This window comes from Cervus canadensis, chromosome 2 (assembly GCF_019320065.1).
Source record: "Cervus canadensis isolate Bull #8, Minnesota chromosome 2, ASM1932006v1, whole genome shotgun sequence".
NCBI classification, from domain to species: domain Eukaryota; kingdom Metazoa; phylum Chordata; class Mammalia; order Artiodactyla; family Cervidae; genus Cervus; species Cervus canadensis.
In genome coordinates, this window is record NC_057387.1 from 14,528,320 (window position 1) to 14,555,511 (window position 27,192).

General features: G+C 49.6%; 2 protein-coding genes across 5 annotated transcripts; one reads left to right on the top strand and one right to left on the bottom strand.

Moving 5' to 3' along the window:
• The first annotated feature begins 3,067 nt into the window (after positions 1–3,067).
• Positions 3,068–21,372, top strand: GBA (glucosylceramidase beta). Of its 2 annotated transcripts, none has more exons than XM_043454620.1 (12): positions 3,068–3,211; positions 15,874–15,953; positions 16,310–16,397; positions 16,806–16,997; positions 17,115–17,261; positions 17,481–17,614; positions 17,828–18,000; positions 18,230–18,467; positions 19,019–19,243; positions 19,930–20,093; positions 20,493–20,609; positions 20,709–21,372. In XM_043454620.1, the coding sequence occupies exons 2-12, from the start codon at positions 15,927–15,929 to the stop codon at positions 20,812–20,814; spliced, it is 1,611 nt and encodes a 536-aa protein (XP_043310555.1). In that variant the 5' UTR covers positions 3,068–3,211; positions 15,874–15,926; the 3' UTR covers positions 20,815–21,372. The 2 variants fall into 2 exon arrangements, with proteins under 2 accessions (XP_043310555.1, XP_043310564.1); XM_043454629.1 differs by lacking the exon at positions 3,068–3,211 and adding an exon at positions 4,469–4,485.
• On the bottom strand, positions 21,368–26,341 carry MTX1 (metaxin 1). Of its 3 annotated transcripts, XM_043454638.1 has the most exons (9): positions 25,855–26,333; positions 24,792–24,861; positions 24,581–24,660; positions 23,112–23,195; positions 22,926–23,018; positions 22,612–22,794; positions 22,408–22,484; positions 21,818–21,972; positions 21,368–21,715 (listed from the first exon to the last, which is right to left on the bottom strand). In XM_043454638.1, the coding sequence occupies exons 1-9, from the start codon at positions 25,933–25,935 to the stop codon at positions 21,501–21,503; spliced, it is 1,038 nt and encodes a 345-aa protein (XP_043310573.1). In that variant the 5' UTR covers positions 25,936–26,333; the 3' UTR covers positions 21,368–21,500. The 3 variants fall into 3 exon arrangements, with proteins under 3 accessions (XP_043310573.1, XP_043310572.1, XP_043310583.1); XM_043454637.1 differs by having other exon boundaries at positions 22,926–23,195; positions 25,855–26,341; XM_043454648.1 differs by lacking the exon at positions 23,112–23,195 and having other exon boundaries at positions 25,855–26,012.
• Between the last annotated feature and the right edge of the window lie 851 nt (positions 26,342–27,192).

Below are 27,192 nucleotides of genomic sequence, written 5' to 3' on the forward strand. Positions count from 1 at the left end.
TCTTCTGGGTCATTCTTTATCACCATTGAGATTTGTGCTAGCATCTCTCTTAGTTATGAAAACTTTCAAGACACCGATATCTATTTCCAGCTACCACACAGTATCTCTGCCCCTTTTCATAGCCAAACATTTTTTGTCTTCCTTCCTTCTACTCAAACATCCATTCTCTCCTTACCCATTCCCATCAGGTTCCTTCCCCTCCCTCTCCCCAGGCACTGCTCTTGAAACAAATTTTTCAGTAACCAAGTATCAGACTCAGTGGCTGTTTCTCTGCTTGCATGCATTTCACTTGACTTCTGGTAATCATTTAACCCACCTAATTAGCATCTTATGGCAGAAAGTGAAGAGGAACTAAAAAGCCTCTTGATGAAAGTGAAAGAGGAGAGTGAAAAAGTTGGCTTAAAGCTCAACATTCAGAAAACTAAGATCATGGCATCTGGTCCCATCACTTAATGGCAAATAGATGGGGAAACAGTGGAAACAGTGTCAGACTTTATTTTTGGGGTCTCTAAAATCACTGCAGATGGTGATTGCAGCCATGAAATTAAAAGACGCTTACTCCTTGGAAGGAAAGTTATGACCAACTTAGATAGCATATTAAAAAGCAGAGACATTACTTTGCCAACAAAGGTCCGTCTAGTCAAGGCTATGATTTTTCCAGTGGTCATGTATGGATGTGAGAGTTGGACTGTGAAGAAAGCTGAGCGCCGAAAAATTGATGCTTTTGAACTGTGGTGTTGGAGGAGACTCATGAGAGTCCCTTGGACTGCAAGGAGATCCAACCAGTCCATCCTAAAGGAGATAAGTCCCGGGTGTTCACTGGAAGGACTGATGCTGAAGCTGAAACTCCAATACTTTGGCCACCTCATGGGAAGAGTTGACTCACTGGAGAAGACCCTGATGCTGGGAGGGATTGGGGGCAGGAGAAGGGGACGACAGAGGATGAGATGGCTGGATGGCATCACCAACTTGATGGATATGAGTTTGAGTAAACTCCGGGAGTTGGTGACGGACAGGGAAGCCTGGTGTGCAGCGATTCATGGGGTTGCAGAGTCGGACATGACTGAGCGACTGAACTGAACTGAATCAGCATCTTTTCTCTTGAATTTTCCCCTTTCTTGTCTTTCAAGACATCATGTTGTTGTTTAGTTGCTAAGCTGTGTTTGATTCTTTTGAGACCCCCATGGACTGTAGCCCACCAGGCTCCTCTGTCCATGGGTCTTCGCAGCCAAGAATACTGGAGTGGGTTGCCATTTCCTTCTCCAGGGGATCTTCCCAAACCAGGGATGGAACCTGAGTCTCCTGCATTGGCGGGCAGATTCTTTACCACTGAGCCACCAGGGAAGCCCAGAGACATCATACTCTTCTGTATTTCTTCCTACTTTGCTGTCATGGTATCATTTGTCAGCATTCACACCTCTGCCTATCCAATTAACACTGGAGGGCCCCAGGGCTCTCCCGTCGGCTCTCTTCTTTTTTCTTTTTTTTTAGTTCTACCACTTTATTGCTACCAACCCATTTCCCTCCACCCTCATGCACACATGCTCAGTCATGTAACCCCATGGACTGCAGCCCGCCAGACTCCTCTGTCCACGGACTTTTCCAGGCAAGAATACCGGAGTGGGTTGCCATTTCCTTCTCCGGCTCTCTTCTTTTTTCTACCTCCACTTTGTCTATAGGTGGCCCTACAAGATCCATGGCTTTCACAGCCATCTATGTGTTCATGGATAATTCTCTACCACTCCATGAGCTCCAACCTCCAATGTGACATCTCTCCTCGGATGTGTAATGGGTGTCTCAGACTCAACATGGCCACAATGGAGCTTTTGATTCCAACCCTTGTGCCTGTTCCTCTCCAAACATTCTTCTCTTAATACATGGTACCACCGCTCACCCCGCTGCACTTTCCATAAGCATAGGAATTACCATCATTTCTTTTTTCTCATCTGGCATGTCCAGTCTTACCCTGAATTCTTCCATGTCTCACCAGCTACCTAGCCCTAGTCACAACCCTCTCTCCTTGCCTCTTAATTGATCTATTTCCATTCTTCCCACAATCCACTCTCCAGTCAGCAAAGTGATAAGAAATCATGTCATATTAAAGTTCTGCCTAAATGTAATAGCTTTCCATTGTATCTAGAATAATCTCCAAACTCCTTATGAAACTATGGTCAGGTACAACCTGGTCCACTCTGCTTCACTCCAACTGCCACTGCACAAGAGACTACACCAGCTAGCTCTTCACCAACACGAAACTCTGCCCTATCGCTGTTGCTTCACCAAATTCGAGAGTCTTAGATCAATATTCATTTTCTCGTTGAACACCTCGCATTCTATCATACCGCCCTGTTGTTTTGAACACTTAATTGCTATCTAAAATTATCTTGTTTGTGTCGTTCCATAGAATGCAAACTCCTATGAGCAGGGGGTTGCTCATTGCACTTGGTCTAACACTTAGTAGGTCCTCAACAAACTCATTAAGTTACTAAAAGCGTGAGGTCTTGTAAACAGCTTCGGGACCCTATGACTTTGGGGACAGTCGTGGGGCCCTACAGGAGAGAGGGGGTAGGGAGGGGGCACTGCCCATAGATGGCGTCAGGCTGCAAGGCTTCTTGAATAATTCACCATCATAACAACCCAGCTTCAGGGAAAGAGGGTTAGGGCGCGGCCAGAACGACAAAATGAGATAGAAGGGAGTGGAGATTGGGGTTCCCAACGGGGCAATTTCTGAGCACTAAATGTTCCCTATCCCGAGACTCCCAAAGGAGGAAACTCAAGAGTACAGCTCAGCTTCCAGTGACCCGGACTCACTGAGGGAGAGCAACCTCCCCCACCCATTAGGGTGTGGGGGCGAGTATATACGGAGGCGCATGCGCGCTTCTCGCTTCCCGCGCCCTCTTTCCAAATAGACCCCCGAATACGCTTGCGCCGTCTGTGGGCTAAGGCTGGTCAGAGGAAACAGTCCGTCCCCAGCACTACCAATAAGACGTGCGGAAGGTGCCTGCGTCCCGCCTCCTGACGATTACGGGTCTCCCTTCCCGAGCGAGGCCCGGGTCCCGCCCAACCGGCCCTGCGCGCCTTGCGGCTGCGCGTGGTGAGGGGCGCCCCGTCTCCGCGGAGCCCTGTTCTCCAGCCCCGCCTACCAGCTTTACAGGCTGCTCTGGGATTTCCTTTCGCCTCCGGTTGGGGCTGCTGTTTCGCTTCGCCGACGGTAGGCGTAATGGATTTTGCACTGCTTAGGATCTTAACTCTCCCTTCCCTGCATCTGCAGCGCACCTTCTTATCAGCACTGTTATCATTAATTGTAGGGATGGTCGTGTTTTACTAATGAGGAAGAGGGGGGAAATCTTCAGATCCTCTTCTACCCACTTGCATTTTTGAGGGCTGGCATGGGGAAAAGATCTGTAGAATTTATCCCTTCTTCAATCATCCGACAAACGTTCAGTGAGCATAGCACTAGCGCCGGTGCTGTGCTACCTGCTGGCGATACACACTGACCTCTGCTCTATTCGGCTTTCGTGTGGACCGATCAACAGACAAAGGAGTTAGGCCACTGGGAGCTATAATTGACATTAAGTCATTTTTACAATTAACTGCAACGAACAAGAGCTACAATGGAGATGTGAGATTTGTGAGCTTGTGTTACAGGAGGGGGTGTGTGTGTGAGAAAGAGAATTTCTTAGACATAACGACAGGAGCTGAGGTCTGAAAGAAACATGAATAGGCATTAACTAGGCCTGGAGGTGAAGAGTGGTGCAAACTGAAGAAGAGCCTTTGTGAGGTTTCTGAGGAGAAAGGATAGAGAACAAGGGGGCCAGCCCATGGCAGGCTGTAATTAGAGATTGGTCTCCGTGCCTTGGCACTTACCGCTTACAGTCTGATTTCTACACAGCAGCCAAAGTGATCTTTTAAAAATATAGACCTGATGGTGGCACTTCCCTGCACCAAACTGGCCAGTGAATTTCCATCTTGGAATAAAATGCAGACTCCTCACAGTGGCCACGAAGGCCTTACAGGATCTGAGCCCCAACCTTTTTCTCTAAATTCAGTTCCTACCACTCCCCCCTCACTCCCTTTGTCCAGCACTCCCTACCCCTTTATTTTGTTTCATAGTGCTCATGGCCATATGAAGTTCTGTGTTTATTGTCTACCATTTCCGCTAGAAGATAAGCTCCACCGGGTCAGGGACTTTATCATCTTATTCATTACTGTGTCTAGAACAGTGCCTGGCCCATAGTCGATGCCCAATTATTATTTGTCAAATATGTGCATTGGGGAGCACATAGCAGGGGTGCCCTGCCCATTTAGGGGTGTCGGGAAAATGGTACTGGTGGTAGAGATATTAAGGCTGAGGACCTACTGATGAAAAAGAGTATTTATTCTTTTTTTTTTTTTTCCATTTATTTTTATTAGTTGGAGGCTAATTACTTTACTTTTTTTTTTTTTTTTAAGAGAGAAGAGAAAATATCCTAGCTCAGAGCAGAGGTAAGATGGAACGTGGCCTGTTAGGCAAAATGTGATTGGAGCATATAGTCCACGTGGAGAGATGAGAAATGAAGCTAGAACTAAGATGCCAGGTCCCATAAGCCCTCTTAAAAGGCAGTATGGAGCCATTGAAGGATTTTAGGAGGGAGAGTGGTAGCTTCAGTGTTTGTATTTGAGTTACACCATTGAATGCTTCTTAAAGAATGGATTGGAGGAGAAAAGTAGAGTGTAGGAGGTCAAGTGAGAGGTGTTTCAGTAGTTGACAAGAGAAATGATAGGAAGAAGGATTCGGGGAGAGGACAGAGTCAGGCACAAGCCTCAGGTTCTTCGAGGAAGAGGTTCTGTTCATGGGGAAAGAGAACACAGGAGGATGAGTGGGTTTGGCTGGAGGAGATGATGCCCTCATGATGGTGCTGCTGAAGTGTCTGTGAGACTCCCACCAGGAAAGGTCTGGAGGATAGAGTCATCACAGAGTCCATCTCAAGAGGAAGATTGGGATTGGAGGTGCAGATTTTGTAACCAAAAGCAGCTAGAAGATAATCAAAGCCATGGGTTATCTCTGGAGAGAGCATGATGAATGAGAAGAGAAGGTCTAGGACAAAACCCTAAGGAACAGATAGAGGAGGTGAAACCTGCAAAGAAGGAAGAGGACCTCCAGAGCAGCAGAGTGTGAAGTCCTAAGAACAAAAGAGAGTGCTTCTGGAACAGAGGGGCCTTGTGTCAGCTGAGGTAAAAAGTACAGTCAGATAAGTGCTTGGGTACTTAGTTGCTCAGTTGTGTCTGACTCTGGACTGTAGCCCGCCAGGCTCCTCTGTCCATGGGGATTCTCCAGGCAAGAATACTGGAGTGGGTTCCCCTCCTCCAGGGGATCTTCCCAACCCATGGATCGAAACCAGGTCTCCCGCATTGCAGGCAGATTCTTTACCGTCTGAACCACCAGGGACTCCCTGGGCTGGGCATTATTCACTGGACTTGCAACAGTGACCTTGGCAAGAGTAGTTTTGGGGAACCAAGAGGATCCAGCTTCAGCCCATGCAACGTGAGAAATGGAGAGAGGACTCACCAAGTGTAGCGACTCATCCCAGAGGTTTGGCTGTGAGTAACATTACACGCATTGTTGCATGAGGTTCTCATAACAACCCGTGAGGCAAGAGGTTTGGTGATGAGGAAACTGAAGCTCCAAGAAGTCAAGTAACTTCCCAATATCTCAGTTCTAGTAAGGAATGAAGCAAGGGTTTTAATCCTGTATAATCACTAGGGTGTCCATGTCAAAACACCCTTCCCCTTCCTTATTGCCTCCTCTTGAGGGAGGGAACAGGGGTGGGGGTAAAGGCCTGGGACCGAAGACTCCTTCCACTGCACCTGGAGGAAAGAAACAAAGGCTAGATAACAATAACAATAATAATTCCAGCCATCCGTATGGAGTTTTACAGTTCACAGGGACCACCTTCTCATACCTTTTTATCTGCAATGAGACTCGTGACAGCCTTGCATGGGAGGCTCGGGACAGTAAGGAATGTGTGAGCAGGCTCACAGTTGTTCAGCATTTGAATCATACTTCCTGTTGCCTCAACCAAATCCCCTCAATTAAGTCTCATTCTGGCTCTAATAGTCCTCATCAGAGTTAGCTTCATTCTTCTGGACGTTCACCACTCTTTTGCCTCAGATCACACCAAAGACATTCTCTGAAACACTGACAAGCAGGACCTTAAACAGCGAATGCGGTTAGTAACTTAACCCATTCATTCATTCAGTAAACCCGAGCTCCAATTCTGTGCTTGTCTCTTGAGGAAAAAAGTTTTAGGTTTCAGAGAAATAGGAACTATGAAATTTGCCCTGTGGCCATTTAGAAACTTACAGAAGGGACTTCCCTGGTGGTACAGTGGATAGAAGTCTGCCTGCCAATACAGGGAACACAGGTTTGATCCCTGCTCTGGGAAGATGCCACATGCCATGGAGCAGCTGAAGTCCATGTGCCGCAACTATTGAAGCCTGCAAGCTCTAGGGTCTGTGAGCTGCAAGCACTGAGCCCGTGTGCTGTGACTACTGAAGCCCACACACCTAAACTGGTGCTCTGCAGCAAGAGAAGCCATCACAATAAGAAGCCTGTGCAACTGCAACTTCACTCACCACAACTAGAGGAAGCCCATATGCAGCAACAAAGACCCAGTGCAACCATAAATAAATAAATAGATAAATAATTGTTTGAAAAAGAAACTTACTGAAGACTAAAAATATACTACTGAAATGTCAGGAAGACTGTAGAACATGATGACTAAGAGCTGCTTGGGCTTCAGAGTAGGAAAGAGCTGAATTTAGGCTTGACTCTGCCACTTACTTAACCTCTCTGAGTCAGTTTTCCCCATAACATGGGGTTGTCAGGCTAATGCATGTAGTAAGCACTCATGAAAGATTAGCTATTGGTATCTTGAGAAAAATTATAAGAAAGCATATGAGGTACAAACACTTTCCATTTGCACTGGCCTTTACAGGTATGCTATGGTATTGTTTAAGAGTTGGTTAATGAAACCAGCTATTGCCATCATCTTTTGGCAACATGTTAAATTATGTATCAGATCATCAGTTGTACACATTAAACTTATACAATGTTTAAAAAAATAAACTTACACAATGTTACATCTCGGTGGCAGTCACTGTTTAGTCGCTAAATTGTTTCCAACTCTTCTTACCCCATAGACTGTAGCCCACCAGGTTCCTCTGTGCGTGGGGTTCTCCAGGCAAGAATATTGACGTGGGTTGCCATTTCCTTCTCCAGGGGATCTTCCCAACCCAGGAATCTAACCCAGGTCTCCTGCATTGCAGGCAGATTCTTTAATGACTGAAGTAGAGATGTAAAAAATTTTGTCTCGATAGAGCTGAAAAAAAGTTTGTTGATCAGATAAATCTGGAGATGAAACTGCTGCTGCTGCTAGGTCGCTTCAGTCGTGTCCAACTCTGTGTGACTCCATAGACGGCAGCCCACCAGGCTGCCATCCCTGGGATTCTCCAGGCAAGAACACTGGAGTGGGTTGCCATTTTCTTCTCCAATGCATGAGAGTGAAAAGTGAAAGTGAAGTTGCTCAGTCGTGTCCGACTCTTCACGACCCCATGGACTATAGCCCACCAGGCTCCTCTGCCCATGGGATTTTCCAGGCAAGAGTACTGGAGTGGGTTGCCATTGCCTTCTCCAGGAGATGAAGCTACAACCTCGTAATTAAGGGGCAGAAGGGTCTCACTGGAGGAAGAAATCATTTGGTGTCAGCAATCAGTAAGAGTGGTGTTTCTTCAGATCAGAAACCAGAGCTGAAAGGACAGATTAAAAGTTGACTGGTAAGGTTTATCCATTCACTTATCTCTTAAGTATTTTTTGAGTCTTCCTCTGCCATACATGACATGAAAGTGTCTCTCTTTGACCATGGAGGTGACAGTGGGACCAGGAGGAGGCACCGTCCTTGGGGAGTTGACTTGAGACCTATAGAATAAGGAGCCTGTGACATGGTGCTTGCCAGGCTCCAAGGCTGGAGTTTGCTATTTGAGCCAAGGGTTGGCTGAAGTGAGATCAGAACTTCTGTGCTGGGTCAGCCAAACTATTTTTGTGCTTCAACTTCTCACTTATATTTATTTCCCTGTTGCCCTCCCTTGGTGTTTAGCTAAGTCTTTTAAAAGTGCTGTGCAAAGGGAAATGAGGAACACATTTGTGGCCACCTAGTACGTCCATAGTGACTACTGCAGCCTGGGCATTTGAGGTGACTCCCTTAGGGCAGTGGGTCTCACTTGTCCCCCAGAAGGCATTTTGGAAATGTGTCTTTAGTGGAGACCATGATTAGGAGCAACTGACTTTTCTAGTAGTCATGTACAAATGTGAGAGTTGGACCAAAACAGAGGCTGAACACCGAAGAATTGATGCTTTCAAATTGTGGTGTTGGAGAAGACTCTTGAGAGTCCCTTGGACTGCAAAGAGATCAAACCAGTCAATCCTAAAGGAAATCAGTCCTGAATATTCATTGGAAGGACTGATGCTGAAGCTGAAGCTCCGATACTTTGGCCACCTGATACGAAGAACTGACTCATTGGAAAAGACCCTGGTGCTGGGAAAGATTGAAGGCAGGAGGAGAAGGGGACGGAAGAGGGGGAGACAGTTGGATGGCATCACCAACTCAATGGACTTGAGTTTGAGCAAGTTCCAGGAGTTGGTGATGGACAGGGAAGCCTGGTATGCTGCAGTCCATGGAATCGCAAAGAGTTGGACACAGCTAAGCGACTGAACAACAACGATTAGGAGCACTTTGAGAATTTAGTGGAAGGAGGACAGGAAAGGTAGACTATAACATGTGGGACAGCCCTGCACAGAGAACTATCTCTCATTCTACTTACGGAATGTTCTGTTCAATAATATATGCAAATATAAGATCAAATATAAATCAGCAAGACTTTATTATATAATAATGCAGAAAAGTTTTAGAAGTTTTGTTGTTGTTGAAAAGCCCAATAACTTAGGAGAAGATAATTATGAAGGAAGAAGTTAAATACATTGTCTTGAAATTATTGCATCTGTCTACTCAGCGTATTAGAGCATTTCCAACTATGTAATATATTTAGTTGTAGAGTTTCAGTGTGGTAGTATTCCTACCAAAACAATGAACCAACTGCAAATATGTAATGAAATTTATTTTACTGGCTTCATTGAGGTTTAATTTATATACTATAAGTTTCTCCTTTTAAGTGTACAGTTCAATGATTTTGAGTAAATTTATAGAATTTTGCAATTTCGATTCCCACACCAGCTGCAGGAAAGCACTAATCTGTTTTCTGTCTCTCTAGATTTGGCTGTTGTAGAATTTCATATAAATGGAATCATGTAATGTGTGGTCTTTTTGTCTGGCTTCTTTGACTTGCCATGATGTTTTTGAGGTACATTCATGTCATAGCATGTATCGGTATTTTGTTCCTTTTTATCATTGAATACTATTCCATTTAATGAAATACCACAGTTTGTGTATTTATTCACCAGCTGATAGACATTTGGTTTGTTTCCATAAATAACGCTGCTGTAAATATGCATGTACAAGTCTTTGTGTGGATAAATATTTTCTTTTCAGTAGCTACCTAGAAGTGGAGTTGCTGGGTCAAATGGTAACTCTGTTTAACATTTTGAGAAACTGCCAAACTGTTTTCCAAAGTGGCTGCACCATTTTACATTCCCACAGTAACATGTGAGCGTTCTGATTTCTCCACATTCTTGCCAACACTTGTCATTGTGTCTTTTTGATCACAGACATCCTAATGTATGTTAAGTGGTCTCATAGTGGTTTTGATTTGCATTTCCCTAATGATAAATGTTGTCAAGCATCTGTTTGTGTTCTTGTTGGACATTTGTATGTTACCTTTGAATACGTATCTCTTCAAGTCCTTTGCCTGTTTTTTAATTGGGTTATCTTCTTCTTATTGAGTTGTAAGAGTTCTCTGAATACTTTGGATACTAGGCCCTTATCAGAGATGTGATTTGAAAATATTTTATCCCATTCTGTGGGTTTTCTTTTCACTTTCTTGATGGCATCCTTTGAAACACAAACATTTTTCATTTTGATGAAGTCCAATTTATCTTTTTCTTCTATCGTTTGTATTTGAAGAATCATATATAAGAAACCATTGTCTAATGAGACTTTGGACTTAAGCTATAATGAGATGGGAATTTGGGGGACCTTGAGAGGAAGTAAGAGTATTTACCTGTGGGAGAGACATGCCTTATTGGAGAACAGAGGGTGGATTATGGTAGATTGCCTCCTAGATGGCCCCTAAATGATCCCCACCACCTGGTATTCATGCCTTTATTTAGCCCCTCTGTCCCACACACATCTCTAGAAGACCTGTGTAGGGACTTTGCTGGTGGTCCAGTGGTTAAGACTGTGTGTTCCTAATGCAGGGGCAGCAGTGTTGTTTCCTGGTCAGGAAACTAAGATCGCACATGCCACACAGGTGTGACCAAAAAAATAAATAAAGCAATTATCCTTCAATTGGGCTTCCCTTGTGGCTCAGCTGGTAAAGAATCCTCCTGCAATGTAGGAGACCTGGGTTTGATCCCTGGGTTGGGAAGATCCCCTGAAGAAGGGAAAGGCTACCCATTCCAGTATTCTGGCCTGGAGAATTCCACGGACTGTGTAGTCCATGGGGTCGCAAACAGTTGGACATGACTGAGCGCCTTTCACTTTATCCTTCAATTAAAAAAAATAAAAAAATTTTAAATATATATATTAATAAAAAGATGACTGTTACCCAATAGGATATTGTAAAAATGATAATGTGTGGCTCCTGAGGCTAGGACATTGTCGCTTCTGCCTTACTCTCTCTTAGACCACTCACTGGGGAGGAATCTAGCTGCCATGATGTGTGAGGACACTCAAGCAGCCCTATGAATTATTCCACGTGGTGGGAAGCTGAGGCCTTCTGCCAACAGCCAGCCCCAGTTTATTGCTTATGTTACATGATGAATGTGTGTTAGGCTTCCCTGGTGACGCAGACAGTTTACAGTCTGCAATGTGGGAGACCCGGGTTCGATCCCTGGGTCGGGAAGATCCCCTAGAGAAGGGAATGGCAACTCTTAATATTCTTGCCTGGAGAATCCCATGGACAGAGGAGCCTGACGGGCTATAGTCCATGGGATTGCAAAGACTCCACATGACTGAGTGACTAACACTTTCACTTTCACTTAACTTGGAAGCAGAGCCTCAGCCCAGTCAAGCCTACTGCAGGTGACAGCAGCCCTGACCAATGTCTTGGCAATAATCTTTTGAGAAACCTCAAGTGTGAACCATCCAGATAAGCCACTCCTGCATTCCTTTCCCACAGAAACTGTGAGATAACAAATGTTTATTGTTGCCTAAAACAAAGAAAAAGAAACCACTGGCTAATCTTCCTTATTCCAGAAATGTTACAGTTTTAGCTCTTATATTTAAGTCTGTGATTCATTTTGCTTTGATTTTTGATTATGGGGTGAGGTAAGGGTCTAAGTTTATCTTTTTTGCACATGATATCCAGTCATGTCAGCACCATTTGTTGAAAAGAAATTCCTTACTGAATTGCCAAGGCTTAGAATCAAATAGTAAATTTGTTAAGACTTGTGGAATGCATTGAATCTTATTCATAAAGACTGACTTTTAAGCATTTTTATTTATCATGTATTTTATATTTTTACAGCATAATAGTAATTACATTTAAAAAAATTACATGAAAATTACACTCTGAAATTATTAATTCATGGGCTGTTTTTCCTTCTGTTAAATCCTAATTTATTACATTTAGGACTGTCCTAGAATATCTTGTAGATAATCCTTCCTAAGCATTTATTTATTGAAAACATATTTTCCTATTAAAAAAAGGTCCCATTATCTTTCCTTTATATTCCAATTAAGGTAACAATATTTAGTCTCTTAAATTATGTGTGTAGGTAAGTCATAGTATCTATACCTTTATTTCAGGATAGTAGAGTATGTGAGGAAATACTTGTTATGAAAAAGGGGTGCTCAGGCTATTGGGCTGAGATTTCCCGTGATAGAGAGTGAGGCTCGGGAACAGAGGCAGATCTGCCCCTCCCCAACTGAAAACCAATCCAGCTTGCTCAACCCGGGAATCCTGGATTCTGTTTCTTTATCGACCAGTTATCCCCTGACCAATGCCTTTGAAGAACACAGATCCAGAAGTGGTGCCACGTAGCCAGCACTTTGGAAGCAAACTTGGGCTTCGTTTTTACCAGATAGACCACACCATGGAAAACACGGGACAATTTTAAAACAATACAAAGCAACACTGCCGACCAGCACAGCAGCTTTTGAAAATAACCAGCAGCATTTGGCACACCAGGAGGCACTCACCTCCAGGTGTGATGTGTGTCACTGGACTCTGGGTATGAATCTGTTATCAAACGCAAGTCTGTGTGCTCAGTGCAAGTGAGGCCAGACAAGACCAAAACGTCAGAGTTTGGAGCAAAGAGAGGTTTACTGCAGGGCCATGCAAAGTTGCTTATGCCTTAAAAACCCCCAACTCCCAGAAAGCTTTCAGCCAAGCCCTTTTATAGGGAAGGGTGGGGAGTCGTGGTTAGTTGTTGCAAACTTCTTGGTGTCAGATCATTTGTTCTTAAGGTCAGGTCATAGTCAGGTCACCATGTTGCTGTAAACCTCCGCCAGAGCAAATATTATTCTCTGTTCTGACAAAGGGCAAAGTGCTAATGCTCAACTTCCGCCCAGGCTAAGAGGAGGGGACCCTGCGCAGGCCCCTTTCTCTGCCTAGGAGCACTGGTCCAGCACCAAGGCTGTGTCCTTCCACCAGTGCCCAGGCCCTGCTGAAGAGGCAGGTCGCAGCTGGTGGCACACTCCGGGGCCGGTCCCCAGAGCCTGCCCAGCCGTCGTCACTGAGGGAGCCAGGCGCCCAGGACCCAGCCAGCCCTCGGGCTTTTCATTTAAACCAGAGCGAATCATTCGTGTAGGATCAGTGGGAATACATGTTGTAGCAAATGCCATTCAGGTTAGTTTCCAGCTCACAGCAGTTGCCCTTCTTTGAGAAAAGCTCCAACCACAGAGGTGGACCTGAGGTCATGATGGGCAGTATCAATGCAGCTTAACCCTGACCTCTGCCACCTCCTAGGGGGTAGACAGCCGATCTCAGCTGTATCAGTTTTTGAAATGTGAACAGAGAGACTGAAGCTGGTTGAAGCTTTATTAAGTGCATGGCACTTAAGGGCAGTGCCATGGAGCTCTGGAGCGCTGCGGGACGCAGCCCTCAGCCTGTCCCTAGACCCCCCAGCATGCTCGCCGGCCCCTAAGAGAAGGCCTCTCACCTCTCACCCACTCTCTGCCTTGAGGACCGCTGCCCAGTTGAGAGTTGGCAGCCATAGGGTCCCATGCCCTGCCCCTTATTACAAATCCAGGTCCCACCACTGTGTAGTTAAGGGACTTTGGGCAATTTCATGACCATTTAGAGTCTTAAGTTCCTCATCTCTAAAGTGGGGAAAAAATTAGTATCTGCCTCATGAGAATGAAATGAGACAATGAACATAAAGCAGCATAGAATAAGTACTCAATAAATATTAGCCCTTATAATAACCAACTTTATTAAGAAGATAAAATACAAAAGCCTCAAGGGAAAATCACCTTGATAGAAATGAAACAAAAGACTCAACAAAGTCTCTGCCTGCAAAGGGAAACAGGCAAGGGAGAGGGACTTTAGAGCCAGCAGAGCAGGTAAGGGCAAACATAGTATGTGCTTAGTAAATATTGGTGGAACAAGTGAACTCAAGGGAAGTAAGATATTGGATGTCACCTGCTCTCCTCCCCAGAAAAGTCATGTGCAGCATTTCCTTGAGAAGCAGGAAGTCTGAATGGGGCAGATTTGACATCATGATGGTGGTTCAATTAAACAGAACAATTTGGCACCTACCCAGAAGCCAGGCCTTCTGCTTGAATGAGTAAGAACTCATTTGTGGAATTCCAGGCTCCTTATGTAAACTCAGCCCTACCTTGTTGTAGTATTTGGTACCGGTTTTCGTTAGCATAGTGGTGAGCCCCTGCCTGTCACATGGGAGACTGGGTTCGATTCCCCAAGGGAAGGCAACACGCCCTTTTTGGGCTTCCCAGATGGCACTAGTCATAAAGAACCTGCCTGCCAATGCAGGAGACATAAGAGACGAGGGTTCAATCCCTGGGTCAGGAAGATCCTCTGGAGGAGGAAATGGCAACTTTGCCTAGAAAAATCCCTTGGACAGAGGAGCCTGGCAGGATACAAACTATGGGGTCACAAAGACTGAAGTGACTTAGCAGTGTGGTAGGCGTTATCATACTGACACTTTACAACAATTCTGTGCGATGGGAGTTATCACTTCCCTTTTATAGATGAGAAACAGAGGATTAGAGTGATTAAGTCGTTTGTTGTTCAGTCACCAAGCCATGTCTGACTCTTGGCCACCCCATGGACTGCAGCAGGCCAGGCCTCTCTGTCCTTCACCATCTCCCAGAGTTCGCTCAAGTTCATGTCCATTGAATCGGTGATGCCATCCAACCATCTCATCCTCTGTTGTCCTCTTCTCCTTTTGCCTTCAGCCTTTACCGGCATGAGGGTCTTTTTCAGTGAGTTGGCTGTTCACATCAGGTGGCCAAAGTATTGGAGCTTCAGCTTCAGCATCAGTCCTTCCTGTTTATTGAAGGTCAAACAGCCAGTAAATAGTAGAGCCAAGATTCAGACCAAGCTCCTCTCACCGAGACTATAGCTCCTGACAGGCTACAGCCATGGACTCGTGAAGATTTGGACACAACTGAGTGATTAAGCACACATACACACATAGCTCCTCTAGGGTTATGGGAACCTAGAAGAAGAAATGGTCAATTTTCCCTAGAGTTTATTTGGAAACACTTCACTGAGATAATTAAAACAACAAAAAAAAGACAAAAGAAACAAGTGGTTCCCGAGGGTCTATTGTGTACCAGGCACTGTGCTTATCTTACTGATTGTAGTAATGACCTTGTGAGGTGGTGGCATTTAACAGATGGGGAGATTTAACTGATGAGGAAATAGGCTCAGGAAGCTAGTGTCAGTCAGGTCTTAAATGTGTATGTCACTCCCACTAAATCTGTGATGTGGCCCATGAGGCAACACAAGCTCCTTCTCACATCCACTGAGGATACAGCTTTGCACCACACTTTCTAGTTTCTAAACTGCTTTACACAACCTCTCTGCCCTGTGAGAAAGGAAAAACAGTTCCTTCTCATCTGTGTCTGCTGATGAAACAAGAGAGGCCTGGAGGTACCAGCCCCCTGCTCAGGGCCCATCCTCCCTGCACTTCTCTGGTAGTACTCCTTACCCCTCACCCCTTCTCCGTGAAGCCCTGTATGAAGGGTCTCTGTGCACAGCTGTTAACCAATTTTGTCCTTATCTATAAGCATCTGTGTGTCTGACTCCCCTGCTTATGAGCCTCTATAGGGCAAAGATTGCTTAATCATCGCTCAGGATTTTGGCCTCAGTATTTTTGTACCATGATCCTCTTTTATTAGTATTAACCATTCTCAGCATAACTTTAAAATATTTTCCTTAAGAAGGCAGTGTGCCTGCTGTGGTTCCCATCCTTTGGGATTCGGGAACCTCTACCCAATCCTTCATTCAGATCTTTCATCTAGATTCTTCCTAAAGCTGTCATCCGTACATGCCTTCTAGAATTTCATAGGATGTATAAGCCCTCAGGAAGCCAGTCAGTCGCCCTTTACAAGTATGGTTGCAATTGCCTCACTTCCTGGGTCATGTGACACTCCCATGGTCTCACGTGACTCACTCCATTATGCCGGAATTAACCCGCAGAGCTAATCTGGTGTGTGTAGCTATCACAGGCCCCTGCATCCCTGTTTTTAGTTGATCCTCTATCCCTCCGGAGTTTGGGAACCCCAACGTCTTCTTGCCTGGTGATGGAGCTTTCAAGTCCTTCCAGAGAGGTGAGTGGGGACAAGGCTTCTAATTGGTCTTGTCATGTGCTTCCTGGAATTCTGGCTAACCGGGCTCTGGAATTCCATCAATGACAGGCTCTCCTTGAAGCAGGTCATCATGCCTTTTTGATGGAGGGAAGGTGGGATCGAAGGAGAAATGGTTGGGAAGAGGGGCACAGGAGGGTCCTGCTTGGGGTGGGCAGAGAGCTGTTACTAGCAGAGAGCTTGGAGGGAGGGCTGGATTCAGGTGTCTGTGGGCTGTGTTCCATTCTGTTTAAGGTGGGAGACTATAGGCAGTCGAGATCTGCAGGAGGGTAGGAGAGGTGGAGAGGGGCTTGCCTTCTAGCCTCTCATTGTGTTCTCAGGAGTGTCCTGTGCCTCGGGGCAGAGTAGAGATCATGGCTGCCAGCCTCATGGGATTACTTCTACTCCACACAGTGTCGTGGGTATCAGGTAAGTGAGTCAGAGAGAAGGGAAGGAGCCCCCAGGCCCCCTTCTGCCATTTGGTCTTTGGCAGTCTCCGGCATACTGGTGGTGGACTTAAGTAGATGCTCAATAAATCCTTTTGTATGACTGAGAGCAACAGTGGGGTGGGGGTACAGCAAGATAATTTTTTAAAATATTTATTTATTATTTACTTGTCTGAGTTGGGTCTTTGTTGTGGCATGTGGGATCTAGTTTCCTGACCAGGGATCAAACCCCTGCCCCTTGCATTGGGAGCTCAGACTCTTAGCCACTGGACCGCCAAGGAGGCCCAAGAATTTTTGAAACCAGTATTTAGTCTTTCTTTGCAACTAGTGTGTCCCTTCTCCTCATCCTCATCCTTCAACCCTTGCCTCTCGTGTGCTCCCTTCCTGCCAGGTGCCCGCCCCTGCAGCCCTAAAAGCTTTGGCTACAGCTCCGTGGTGTGTGTCTGCAATGCTACATACTGTGATTCTCTTGACCCCTTGACCCTGCCTGACCCTGGCAACTTCAGCCGCTTTGAGAGCACACGCAGCGGGCGCCGAATGGAGCTGAGTCTGGGGACCTTCCAGGCCAATCGCACAGGCACAGGTAACCACCCCTCACCCAGGCTATGGTCCTTCTGGAGCCCAGTGGTGGGCTCCAGCGATCAGCATGGAGTTTCTCCCCTGTGCACTGACGCCTTTTATTCCCTGCGGATGTCCCCAGGGTTGCTGTTGACCCTGCAGCCAGATCAGAAGTTCCAGAAAGTGAAGGGATTTGGAGGGGCCATGACGGATGCTGCTGCCCTCAACATCCTTGCCCTGTCACCTGCTGCACGGAATCTGCTACTCAAATCGTACTTCTCTGAAGAAGGTGAGGAGGAAAGGGACAGGATGACATAATGCATTTGACACTCTGACCTTTCCTTTGACCCTGACATCCACCCATCCCTGACATCTGGGTCTCTGTTAATGCCCAGGGGAAAAAAATTGTCCTATCCATCCGCTGAGTGGCAGGGGCCTCCAGCTCAGATAGTCTGCCCTTCACCCTGCACCCAAGTTCCCTTTGGTCCTGACTCAGGAATTTCTACAGGAATTGAATACAACATCATCCGGGTCCCCATGGCCAGCTGTGACTTCTCCATCCGCACCTATACCTATGACGACAGCCCTGATGACTTCCAGTTGCTCAACTTCAGCCTTCCAGAGGAAGATGTCAAGCTCAAGGTGGGTACTCTGGCTGCCTCAGGCCCCAGCAGCATTGATGCCTGGTGGTTGAGGGGCCTCAGGCTAGAGCAGTCTGCAGAGAGACATAGAACTTGCCCCTGCCCTCGCTTGGGATGGAAGGGTAGAGGCTGATGGCTAGGCCAGATACACTGGTTGGGCCAGTCTGTTTATCTTCCAACTCTGGGTGTCTCTCCTCACCACCTTTGTTCCCAGATACCACTGATTCACCAAGCTCTGGAGTTGGCCAACCGCTCCGTCTCACTGTTTGCCAGTCCCTGGACATCACCCACTTGGCTCAAGACCAATGGGGCCGTGAATGGGAAGGGGACACTCAAGGGTCAGCCAGGGAATCTCTACCACAAGACCTGGGCCAGATACTTTGTCAAGTAAGGAAACAGCAGGGCCATCGGGTCTGGACCAGCCTCCCCTCTCAAACACCCTGGTCTGCGTCCCAACCCTTGACCTGTCTGGCTGCCAGATCTCAGATCACCTTTCTACCTTCTGGGCCTTTCAGGCTTAGGCCCCTCGGTTTTCCCCATTCAGTCCGACCTCCTAGTCCCCAGGGTCCTGGTCCCCTTTCTTGGCCGTGATCCCTCACCCCCTTTCCCTTGCCAGGTTCCTGGATGCCTACGCTGAGCACAAGTTACGGTTCTGGGCAGTGACAGCCGAGAACGAGCCTACTGCAGGGCTCCTTAGCGGGTACCCCTTCCAGTGCTTGGGTTTCACTCCTGAGCACCAGCGAGACTTCATTGCCCGTGACCTGGGTCCCATCCTCGCCAACAGTACACACCGCGACGTCCAACTGTTCATGCTGGATGACCAGCGCTTGCTATTGCCTCGCTGGGCCCAGGTGGTAAGGACCAGGACTCCCGTGGGTACCTGGTTGTTTGGATGCTCAGTTGTGTCTGACTCTTTTTTGACCCCGTGGACTATAGCCCTCCAGGCTCCTCTGTCCATGGGCTTTCCCAGGCAAGAATACCAGAGTGAGTTGCCATTTCCTTCCCCAAGGGATCTTCCCAACCCAGGGATTGAACCTATATCTCCTTCTTGGCAGGCAGATTCTTTACCACTGAGCTACCTGGGAAGCCCTTAGTACCCTAGTGACCCCAAATCCAGCATCCAGATGATTAGCTCCCGAACAGAGTGCCTTCCCTGCCCCAACTTTTGATTCCTAGAGTATCCTAGCTGGGGCCAGGTGCTCAGGTGGCACTCCTGGGATGCTGGGGGTGACCCCCCTCTGGATCTCCAGAGCCCCAAGAATCTCCCAGGTTGTCACTTTAACCCCCTCTAAATTGTGTTCATCCTGCACCCACGTCTCAGGTTCTAGTGCCTCTTCCAGATCCCTTGTGTAGGGCCCAGGCTCCATGGCTGTCTCCCCTCTAGCCCTTCTCTTTCTCTGTACAGGTGCTGGCAGACCCAGAAGCAGCTAAGTATGTTCATGGCATCGCTGTGCATTGGTACCTGGACTTCCTGGCTCCAGCAAAAGCCACCCTGGGGGAGACGCACCGCCTGTTCCCCAACACCATGCTCTTTGCCTCAGAGGCCTGTGTGGGCTCCAAGTTCTGGGAGCAGAGTGTGCGGCTGGGCTCCTGGGATCGAGGGATGCAGTACAGTCACAGCATCATCACAGTGAGTCACCTCAGTCTCTCCTTCCACACAGCAGACCACCTTGGACCCCTCAATAATCTCACCAGAGGCTGACAGGGGCCCTGCTCTCCAGCTTTTCCCCCGCTCGCTTACTCTTTGGGGCAAAGTTTGGGGACTTCATGATGCCCTCTATTGTCTTCCCTTCAGAGATCTGTGCACCCCATCACCTTGTTCTGAATGCTTGAGCAGTTGTATCTGCCTCAGGTTTCTCAGTTTCTCTGGTGATGCCTCTGTCCTCAAAACCCCTCCCTCCTTAGATTTTTAGTTTTTGGCTGTCCTGGGTCCTCGTTGCCTCTCGGGCTTTCTCTCATGGTTGCAAGCGAAGGCTACCCTCTAGACTTTGTGCACAGGCTTCTCACTGCAGTGGCTTTTCTTGTTGTGGAGCACAGGCTCTAGGCGTGCCAGCTTCAGTAGTTGTGGTGCATGGGCTTAGCTGCCCCACGGCATGTGGAATCTTCCTGGATCAAGGAAGGAACCTGTGTCCCCTCCATTGGCAGGAGGATACTTAACCCCTGGACTACCAGGGAAGTCCCCTCCTTAGACATTAAGGATATAAACACTCCCCTCCCAGGGCCCGGGCCCCACAGCCCACCTCCCTCATGTGACGCTTCACTGTACTCACTGGGGGCCCAGTGTGGAGCTCCGTCTCTGCCCTGTTCCTACCCTAGAACCTACTCTACCACGTGGTCGGCTGGACTGACTGGAACCTCGCCCTAAACCCTGAAGGGGGACCCAACTGGGTGCGCAACTTTGTTGATAGCCCCATCATTGTGGATATCACCAAGGACACATTTTACAAACAGCCTATGTTTTACCACCTTGGCCACTTCAGGTGAGTGGAAGGTGGGCAGTCCCACTCCATGCCAGGCCTGGCATCTCCTGCACGAGGCTTGTATCACCCACTGTGAGGGAGCAGGAAGGTGTGGGGAGTGGGAACCTTGGGAGGCTCGCATCTGTCCCTTTTGCACCGTATAGGTAGGAAGTGACTAGATGGCATTTGAGACAATTCCTGAATGCCTGATGCTGAGGCTAGGAGGCAGGAGGGCAGGGCATACCTAACTCCATGGCTGGAGGCCTGGAGAGTTAGGGCAGATCTTAGGAATGGTTCTGGGGGCCGGTGTGGGGGTGGGCAGGGTGGTGTAGATGGTAGGGAAGGTGACTTCTCAAGTGAGAGACTGATGGAAGCTACCCTCAGGGCTGGGGTCCCTGACAATGCCTGTTCCCACTCCAGCAAGTTCATCCCTGAGGGCTCGCAGAGAGTGGGGCTGGCTGCCAGTGAGAAGAGTGACTTGGACACGGTGGCACTGTTACGTCCTGACGGCGCTGCAGTTGTGGTCGTGCTGAACCGGTGAGAGCAGCGGGGCCTGGGGCCTGGGGACTGGGATGAAGACGAGACAGTGAGCTTGGCGGGATCACACACTCCACTTCTCCTCCCTGCCTCTTCCAGCTCCTCTAAGGATGTGCCTCTCACCATCAAGGATCCCGCCGTGGGCTTCATGGAAATTGTCTCACCTGGCTACTCCATTCACACCTACCTGTGGCGTCGCCAGTGATGGAGCTGATACCCACGCTTGTGCCTGGGCTCAGCATGGACATTAAAGGGACACGATCAGCCCACATGCCGTCTGTGGCTACAGAGGGTACAGCAGGACCAGGGGGAGCTTAAGTGACGTAAGGCCAGAGGCAGTGGTTTGGGTGACTCATTCTCCCCTCTAGTTGGTGCCAGGGGCTGGAGGCCCCTAGGGAAAGGATCGGGAAGCCCCAGTGGTCCTCCACCCCCGTGCTTCTGTGAGCGTGTGCTATGCACTGGTTGCCTGTGGAAACTGGGCCCGGGCCCAGGGTGAGCTCACTGTCTGTACAAACAGGGGTGGGGGGTGGGGTGGATGGAGAGAGAGGTTAAGGAAAGGAAGAGACGAGGAAAGCTGGACCCAAAACTGGGAACTGTTTGTCTTTCTTGGAGATGCAGAACCAGGCCTATGCAGATGTCAGCACCAAGGCACAGGCCATGAAAGAAGCCAAGCACCAGAGGGTAGACTCAAGCACCAGATGGCACCCCCTGGTACCAGCTAGGAAAAATGGCAGCTTCTTAAAAGACAGAATGTCTGATCTCAGTCCATGTGAGCAGTTTTATTTCAGGGGGGGGTGGCACCCCATTTCCACCATACCAACAATGGGGAAACACAGGAGCCTCTGGAATGCATGACAGTAGAAAAATCAGTCCCGAGAGCATGAGGACAAATCATTCCTCTTCATCCTCCTCAGCCATGCCCAGGGCCTGGGTGCCTGGGGCCCGGGCAGATGGTGCCCGCTGGATGGAGACAATGCCGCTGAGTAAGGCGTAGCCGGCCATGGCTGCCAGCCCCGCCAACACGGTTAGGATCTGGTTCCGGCGCCGGTACGGCTCCTCCTCAGTCTCTGGGTTCGCTGGTGTCTGGCGTGGAGGTGGTGCCTCAGCTGAGGGGAGAGGAAAGGAGGTGGATGGGAGGCTGGTTCCTGGATCCCTGCCCACTCTCCCCAGGACTAGCACCCCCACCTTCCCACCCATCCGCCCCTTACCTCCTTCCCAGGGGAAGTATAGGCTGAGGATGTGGGTGCAATAGGCACAGAGATTGTGCAGCCCCCGCAGGTGGGCCTGCAGCTTCCCACTGGGCAGCTTCGCCTGTTGCAGCAGGGCCAGGTAGCTGAAGACGAAGGCATCCAGGGAGGCGGGGCTGCAGCAGAGAGAGAAGAGTGGGATGGAGAAGGGGAGAGGTGGGGTCAGAGGAAGAGTCGGCCCTGGGAAGATAGGCTCTGGGCAGCGGGGGACCACCGGGGGAGAAGAGGACACACGGCTCTGGTCCTGGTGTGGGGAAAGTGCCCCAGGTGGCGCCAGCCTGGCCTTGAATGGGACTCTATCCCAGGGCTGCATAAAGGGCACATTGAGTGCCCCACAGCTCAGCAGGCCTGTCCTGGGCCTGGCGGCCCTCCCACCCTCCTGTACCACTGAGGCGGCTCCGGCCCCACACACAGCCCTACCTTCACCAGACCCAGTGTCTGTGCTGAGCACCTCCTGTCCAGAGCTTGAGCCCCCACCCTAGCCCCTGTGGCTACATTTGAACCTGTATCTTCTTCCAAGCCACCTATGACTCCCCTGGAGTGAGACTCACGCATCTCCAAAGAAGAATTTCTGAGAGCCCAGGCGCTGAGAGAGAAGAGTCAGGCATTCTCGGGCCTCCTGGTATAGCTATGGGGAGGATACAAGGTCGGCTCGCGGCTGCGGGGTGGGTACCGCCTCCCCTCCCAGGCACTCGCCCCCTCCGCCATCATCCTGGCGGCTCCTGTCATACAACGCCCTCCTGTCCCAGAGGTACCTCCTTCTCCAGCTCCTCCTCATCCTCAGGCCTGTGCTCCCCACACAGCAGCTGCAGCCGTTCCATGTATTGCCGCTGCATGCGGCCAGGCAGGAAGAAGTTGAGGGGAAAGGGCATAGCCTCTGCATACCACTTCCGGGTCACTTCTACATAGTTCTTGGCGTCTACCCAAAAAGTATGTATCTGCATTGGGTATGTAGGAAGGAAGAGGCTGGTCTGAGCCACTGTACCTGCCTGACCCAGGGTGGGATTCTGGTTCCCATGCTGGGTGTGTGTGTGTGTCTGTGTGTTTCTATGTAGGCCTGGGCACTCACCAGCACTGGGAGCAGCTTCTCCTCCAGCAAAGACATGAAAGCCAAGGTGTCTGCTCCTTGCCGGGCTGACAGGTCGTAATCAGCATTGTACTTCTGTGGAGGAAACGTCCATGGTGAGAAGTGGATGCTGGGGGACTGCAGGGACACTTCCTCAAGGAGGGAGGCCTCTTGTCTGGCACCACCCACCTTGACCTCTGAGCGCAGCAGAGGTAGAGCAAGGAGCTTTTCTTGCGGAGGCCCCCTCGCCTGGGCCCAGTCAGTAGCCTGTTGCTGTTGGCGGAAAGCCTGGACCTTGGAGCCTGCTGGCCGTCAAGGTCCCGCGCCCACTGGGGGGAGGAAGGAAGGCCCAGCCACAAACCAGGAGCAGCTCCCAGAGTTTCCACGGAAAGCTGGCGGGATGCCTGCTGACGGCAACTTTCTAACAGTAACTTCCCCAATCCAGACACCACAAAACTAGCAGAGCAGAGCTCAGATGCAAGTTGGGCCTTAATCAATGCCTCAGGAACTAGGGGACGCCATCCTCACACTCCCGGGACCCAGTGAACCCATGTCGAGGGCTCCCTGGCTTGTTCTCTCAATGCTCAGCTCTTGGCCGTTTCTTGTTTCATTCCATGGTCCAGGCGCCACCACCACACACACATTCCAGCCATACCCCCAGGTCTCAGCCTGCCACACCTTCCTAGGTTCAGTGTCTGCTCCTCAGCACCCTCTTCCACATCCTGAGTAAACTTTGTCCCCAAGTAACCTCTTGAGTGTGATCATTAAACCTCTCTGAGCCTCATTCTCCTCCATGGAATAGGGGTAATAATCTTTCTCTCAATATGGCTGTGGTAGGAGAAAACTAGAAACAGGGAAAGCTGTGCTCATATATAAGGAAACAGTGGCCCAGTCCCGCCAGGAGTTTTGGCTTTTACCTGGATCCCTTCTCTCCATTCCTCTCAAGCCTCCATTAATTCCCCAGTTCCTCCACCTTTGGGAAAGTAGAAATGAATAAGAGGGGTCTACTTCTGACAGTATGTTCCCTTTTGGAACCAGACCATGAAAGCTGGAAGAGCCCTGAGAAAGTATCCTGGCTAAGCCCCTGGTCTTACAAATAAGCTCACAGCTCTAAGAGATTAGGCAATTTGCCCAAGGTGGTCACATAGCCAATGACAGAGTGAAAAGCACAGCCTGGGCCTCTCTAGTCCTCTCGTAATGCTCTTTCAACTTTCCCATCGTGGTACTTGGCCTTGTCCATCCTGAGCCCCGTATTATAAAGCCTGACCTGGTCCCTGAAAAAAGAGCAATGGCCCTTAGAAATCCCTCTCTGATCCCATCTTCCACCCCACCCCCGCACTGGTCTCATCTTTGAGGACTTCATCAGTTATTTCCTACTCTCCTTTCCTTTCCATGCGTCAACAGCCTGTTCATCTCTCCCTGCCTGCCCAGCAGGCAAAAGGCATTGTGCCTCCAGCTGTCTCGACAGTGGCCTAGTTGAATTTCTAGCCTACTGCATCACAGCAACATGTCTGTGTCGCCTCCAGGAGACTACATGTCCCTTGAAGCCCTGGGTCACCTGCATCTGGTTTGGCATACATTTGGTACTCAATAAATGTGTATGGCACTGAATTGACTCAACTTCTCTCACTGGCAGTCACCCTACCCAAACCACCTACCTCTTTTCGAAGGTGGGTGATGATCTTGTGTGGTACTGAGATGACCTCTCCATGACTGGTCCGAAGGGCAGGCAGAGTTCCTGACATTGAGAAAGAAGTATGTCCACCAGACCCTTAGCCACCTATCCGCACATAGCCACAACACATCCTTGTCTGTCACTTGCACTTCCCCTTGTACACTCCCTTCCTCACCCCCCAGAACACTGGGTACCTGAAGGACTCCGCCAGGGGTTGGTGATCTTGTGCACCTTGAGTGGGGCACCAGTAAATCTGGCATAGGTCTGCAGGAAAGGAAGCAGAAGGCAGAGAGGCCAAGGACATGGCCCACACAGGGGAATCAAGGCAAGAAATAACATTTATTGAATACCTTCTGTGCTATGCTCTACACTGAGGGATTGCTTCACACGAAAAAGGTAGACATTATTGTTCCTAATTTACAACAGGCAAACACAGGGCTTAGAGACCTTGTGGACATGTCCCTGATTACAAATCAGCCAGGAAAACCCTTCCTTCTTATATCCTCTCCTGCCATCTACCTGGTGAACACCTCAGCCTCACTTGGAAACACTGGCCATTCCTTCTTGGGCAGTCTGTTTGGACTGTTCCTACTTATACTTTAGCATCTGAACATTTTATTACACTTGTTTGCTGATGTTTCTAACTTTATGTAAACAATTCCAGGGGAGGGACCAAATGCTATTTATCTTTGGATGCCAATGTTTGGTATCTGGAAGAGGCCTAATACCTTGAAATGAGTAGAGTGAAAATGAAAGTGAGTGAATGAGTCAAACTAGTTATAGTGTGACTCCAAAGCTCTTTCTACAGAGCCTTAGCTGTGGATGGGCCTTTTGGTTCAGTAAACAATAACCTCAGTAAATGGCGTTGAGTGAGGAGGAGGAAGAGGAGATTTAGGAGGAGGCAGTAATGCCAAGCCGGAGAACCTTGAGATCATCCAGCCTTTGTAAACCTCCGGATGAAGAAACGGCGCCCAAAGAGAAGGGACCGCCCCAAGGTCACAGAGTCAGTAAATGGATGTTTAAGAACTAAAATTCATGTTCTGAACCCCCGACCAAGCCTCTTTCCATTGCTAAACAAAACCTAGGCTACAAAGGCACCGTACAGAGTTCATACCGGCCAGGCACGCTCTTTGATTGCCTCAGTTTACCCCACTGTGCCCGTACTGAGGCGCCCTGGCAAAATTCGGATGACCGGCTAGTCCGGCCCCCTCCCCAGTCCTCCAGGGCGCAGCAGAGAGCGCCGGCGCCACCCCTCACCAGCACGGCCAGGCTGTCCAGGTCCACTGACGGCAGCCCCCAGCCCCCTGACCAGCAGAACAGCTCCATGGGCGCCGCCATCTTGCCTGCCCTCTGTCCCGGAAGCACCTCCCCCTGCGCTTCAGCCCTCCACTGTGTGGATCCGCCCCCCTCCCTTTCGGCAGATCGTGGTCGGGACCCTGGGGAGGCTGTCAGGAGGGCGCGGCTTGTCCAGGCCCGAGAGGCGGCTTGAAAACGGCGTGGGGCGGAGCCGAGGGCTTCTGGGGAGGGCGGCTGCCGCCTGATTCAGAGGTGCCTCCCGAAGGGGGGAAGGATCCTCAGCCCTCCACGCCTTGGAGAATCAGGGCACCCCGATGGAGGGGAGCCCTGAACACCCGAGGACGCGGTGGGAGCAGGAGAAGGGGATTTTGTGCTCCCTGACGGGTTCTGGGGGCTCTCGCAAATCTGCAAGACGTCTGGGCTGTTCTGGGGCCCCTCAGGGCTCGGCCCCCGAGCGGGGGCTGCGGGGGGGGTCCCCCGAGCCGCATGTTTTCCACAGCGCGTTATGTTTGGAACCAGCCCCGCGCCTCTTGTTGCCATGGAAACAAAACAGGGGCGGTGGCGGCGGCCGGAGCGAGGCCGGGCTGGGGCCTGTGTGTGTGGGGGGAGGGGAGGTGGGGCTCGCGGGCTGTTGCCTTGGTAACGGGAACTGAGGCGCCCCTCCACCTCATCCGGGTCACGGCCTGTCCGCCAGTACCCCCCAGTGTTCCCAGTCTAGCCCCCGGCCCCTGGCCGGTCCTCTGGTCTACTTCTGTCCTTGGTGTCCCTTTCCTCTTTCCTGATTTCTTCACTCCAGCCTCACTGACCACTGTTTTAGGCTCTCCCTCCAGTTCCCACCGGACTCTTCCAGATTCCAAGCTTTCCTAGGAGTGAGGGGAAGATGGAGGCAGAAGCAGAAGTCATGGGACCCCCTCCAATCCCCTATCCTGATGAAGAGCACTTGCTCTATCCGAGCAGCAAACTTCATTCCATACGGACATCCCCTGGGCACTATAGCAAGCTAGTTTCGGCCACTCCCTTGGAATTCTCTCATGCCAGCTGTGGAATAATGCCCACTGTCTGACACTACCCCTGCCAAGGGTTCCTGCCGTCCCCAACTGTGGCTTCCAGAAAACAGTAGCATTCGGTAGCAGCCCCCAACAGCGAGATGCCTGGAGATGCGGAGAAAGGGAGGCACCTGGGGGAGAGCACCATCAGGGAGCGGCAGGAGGTTAGGAGGCCTCCAGGACGCTTCCCCGTGCCCCTGATTCCCGGGGCTGGGGATGTCTCCAGGGTGATTGGCAGCTCTTTGTTTCAGCC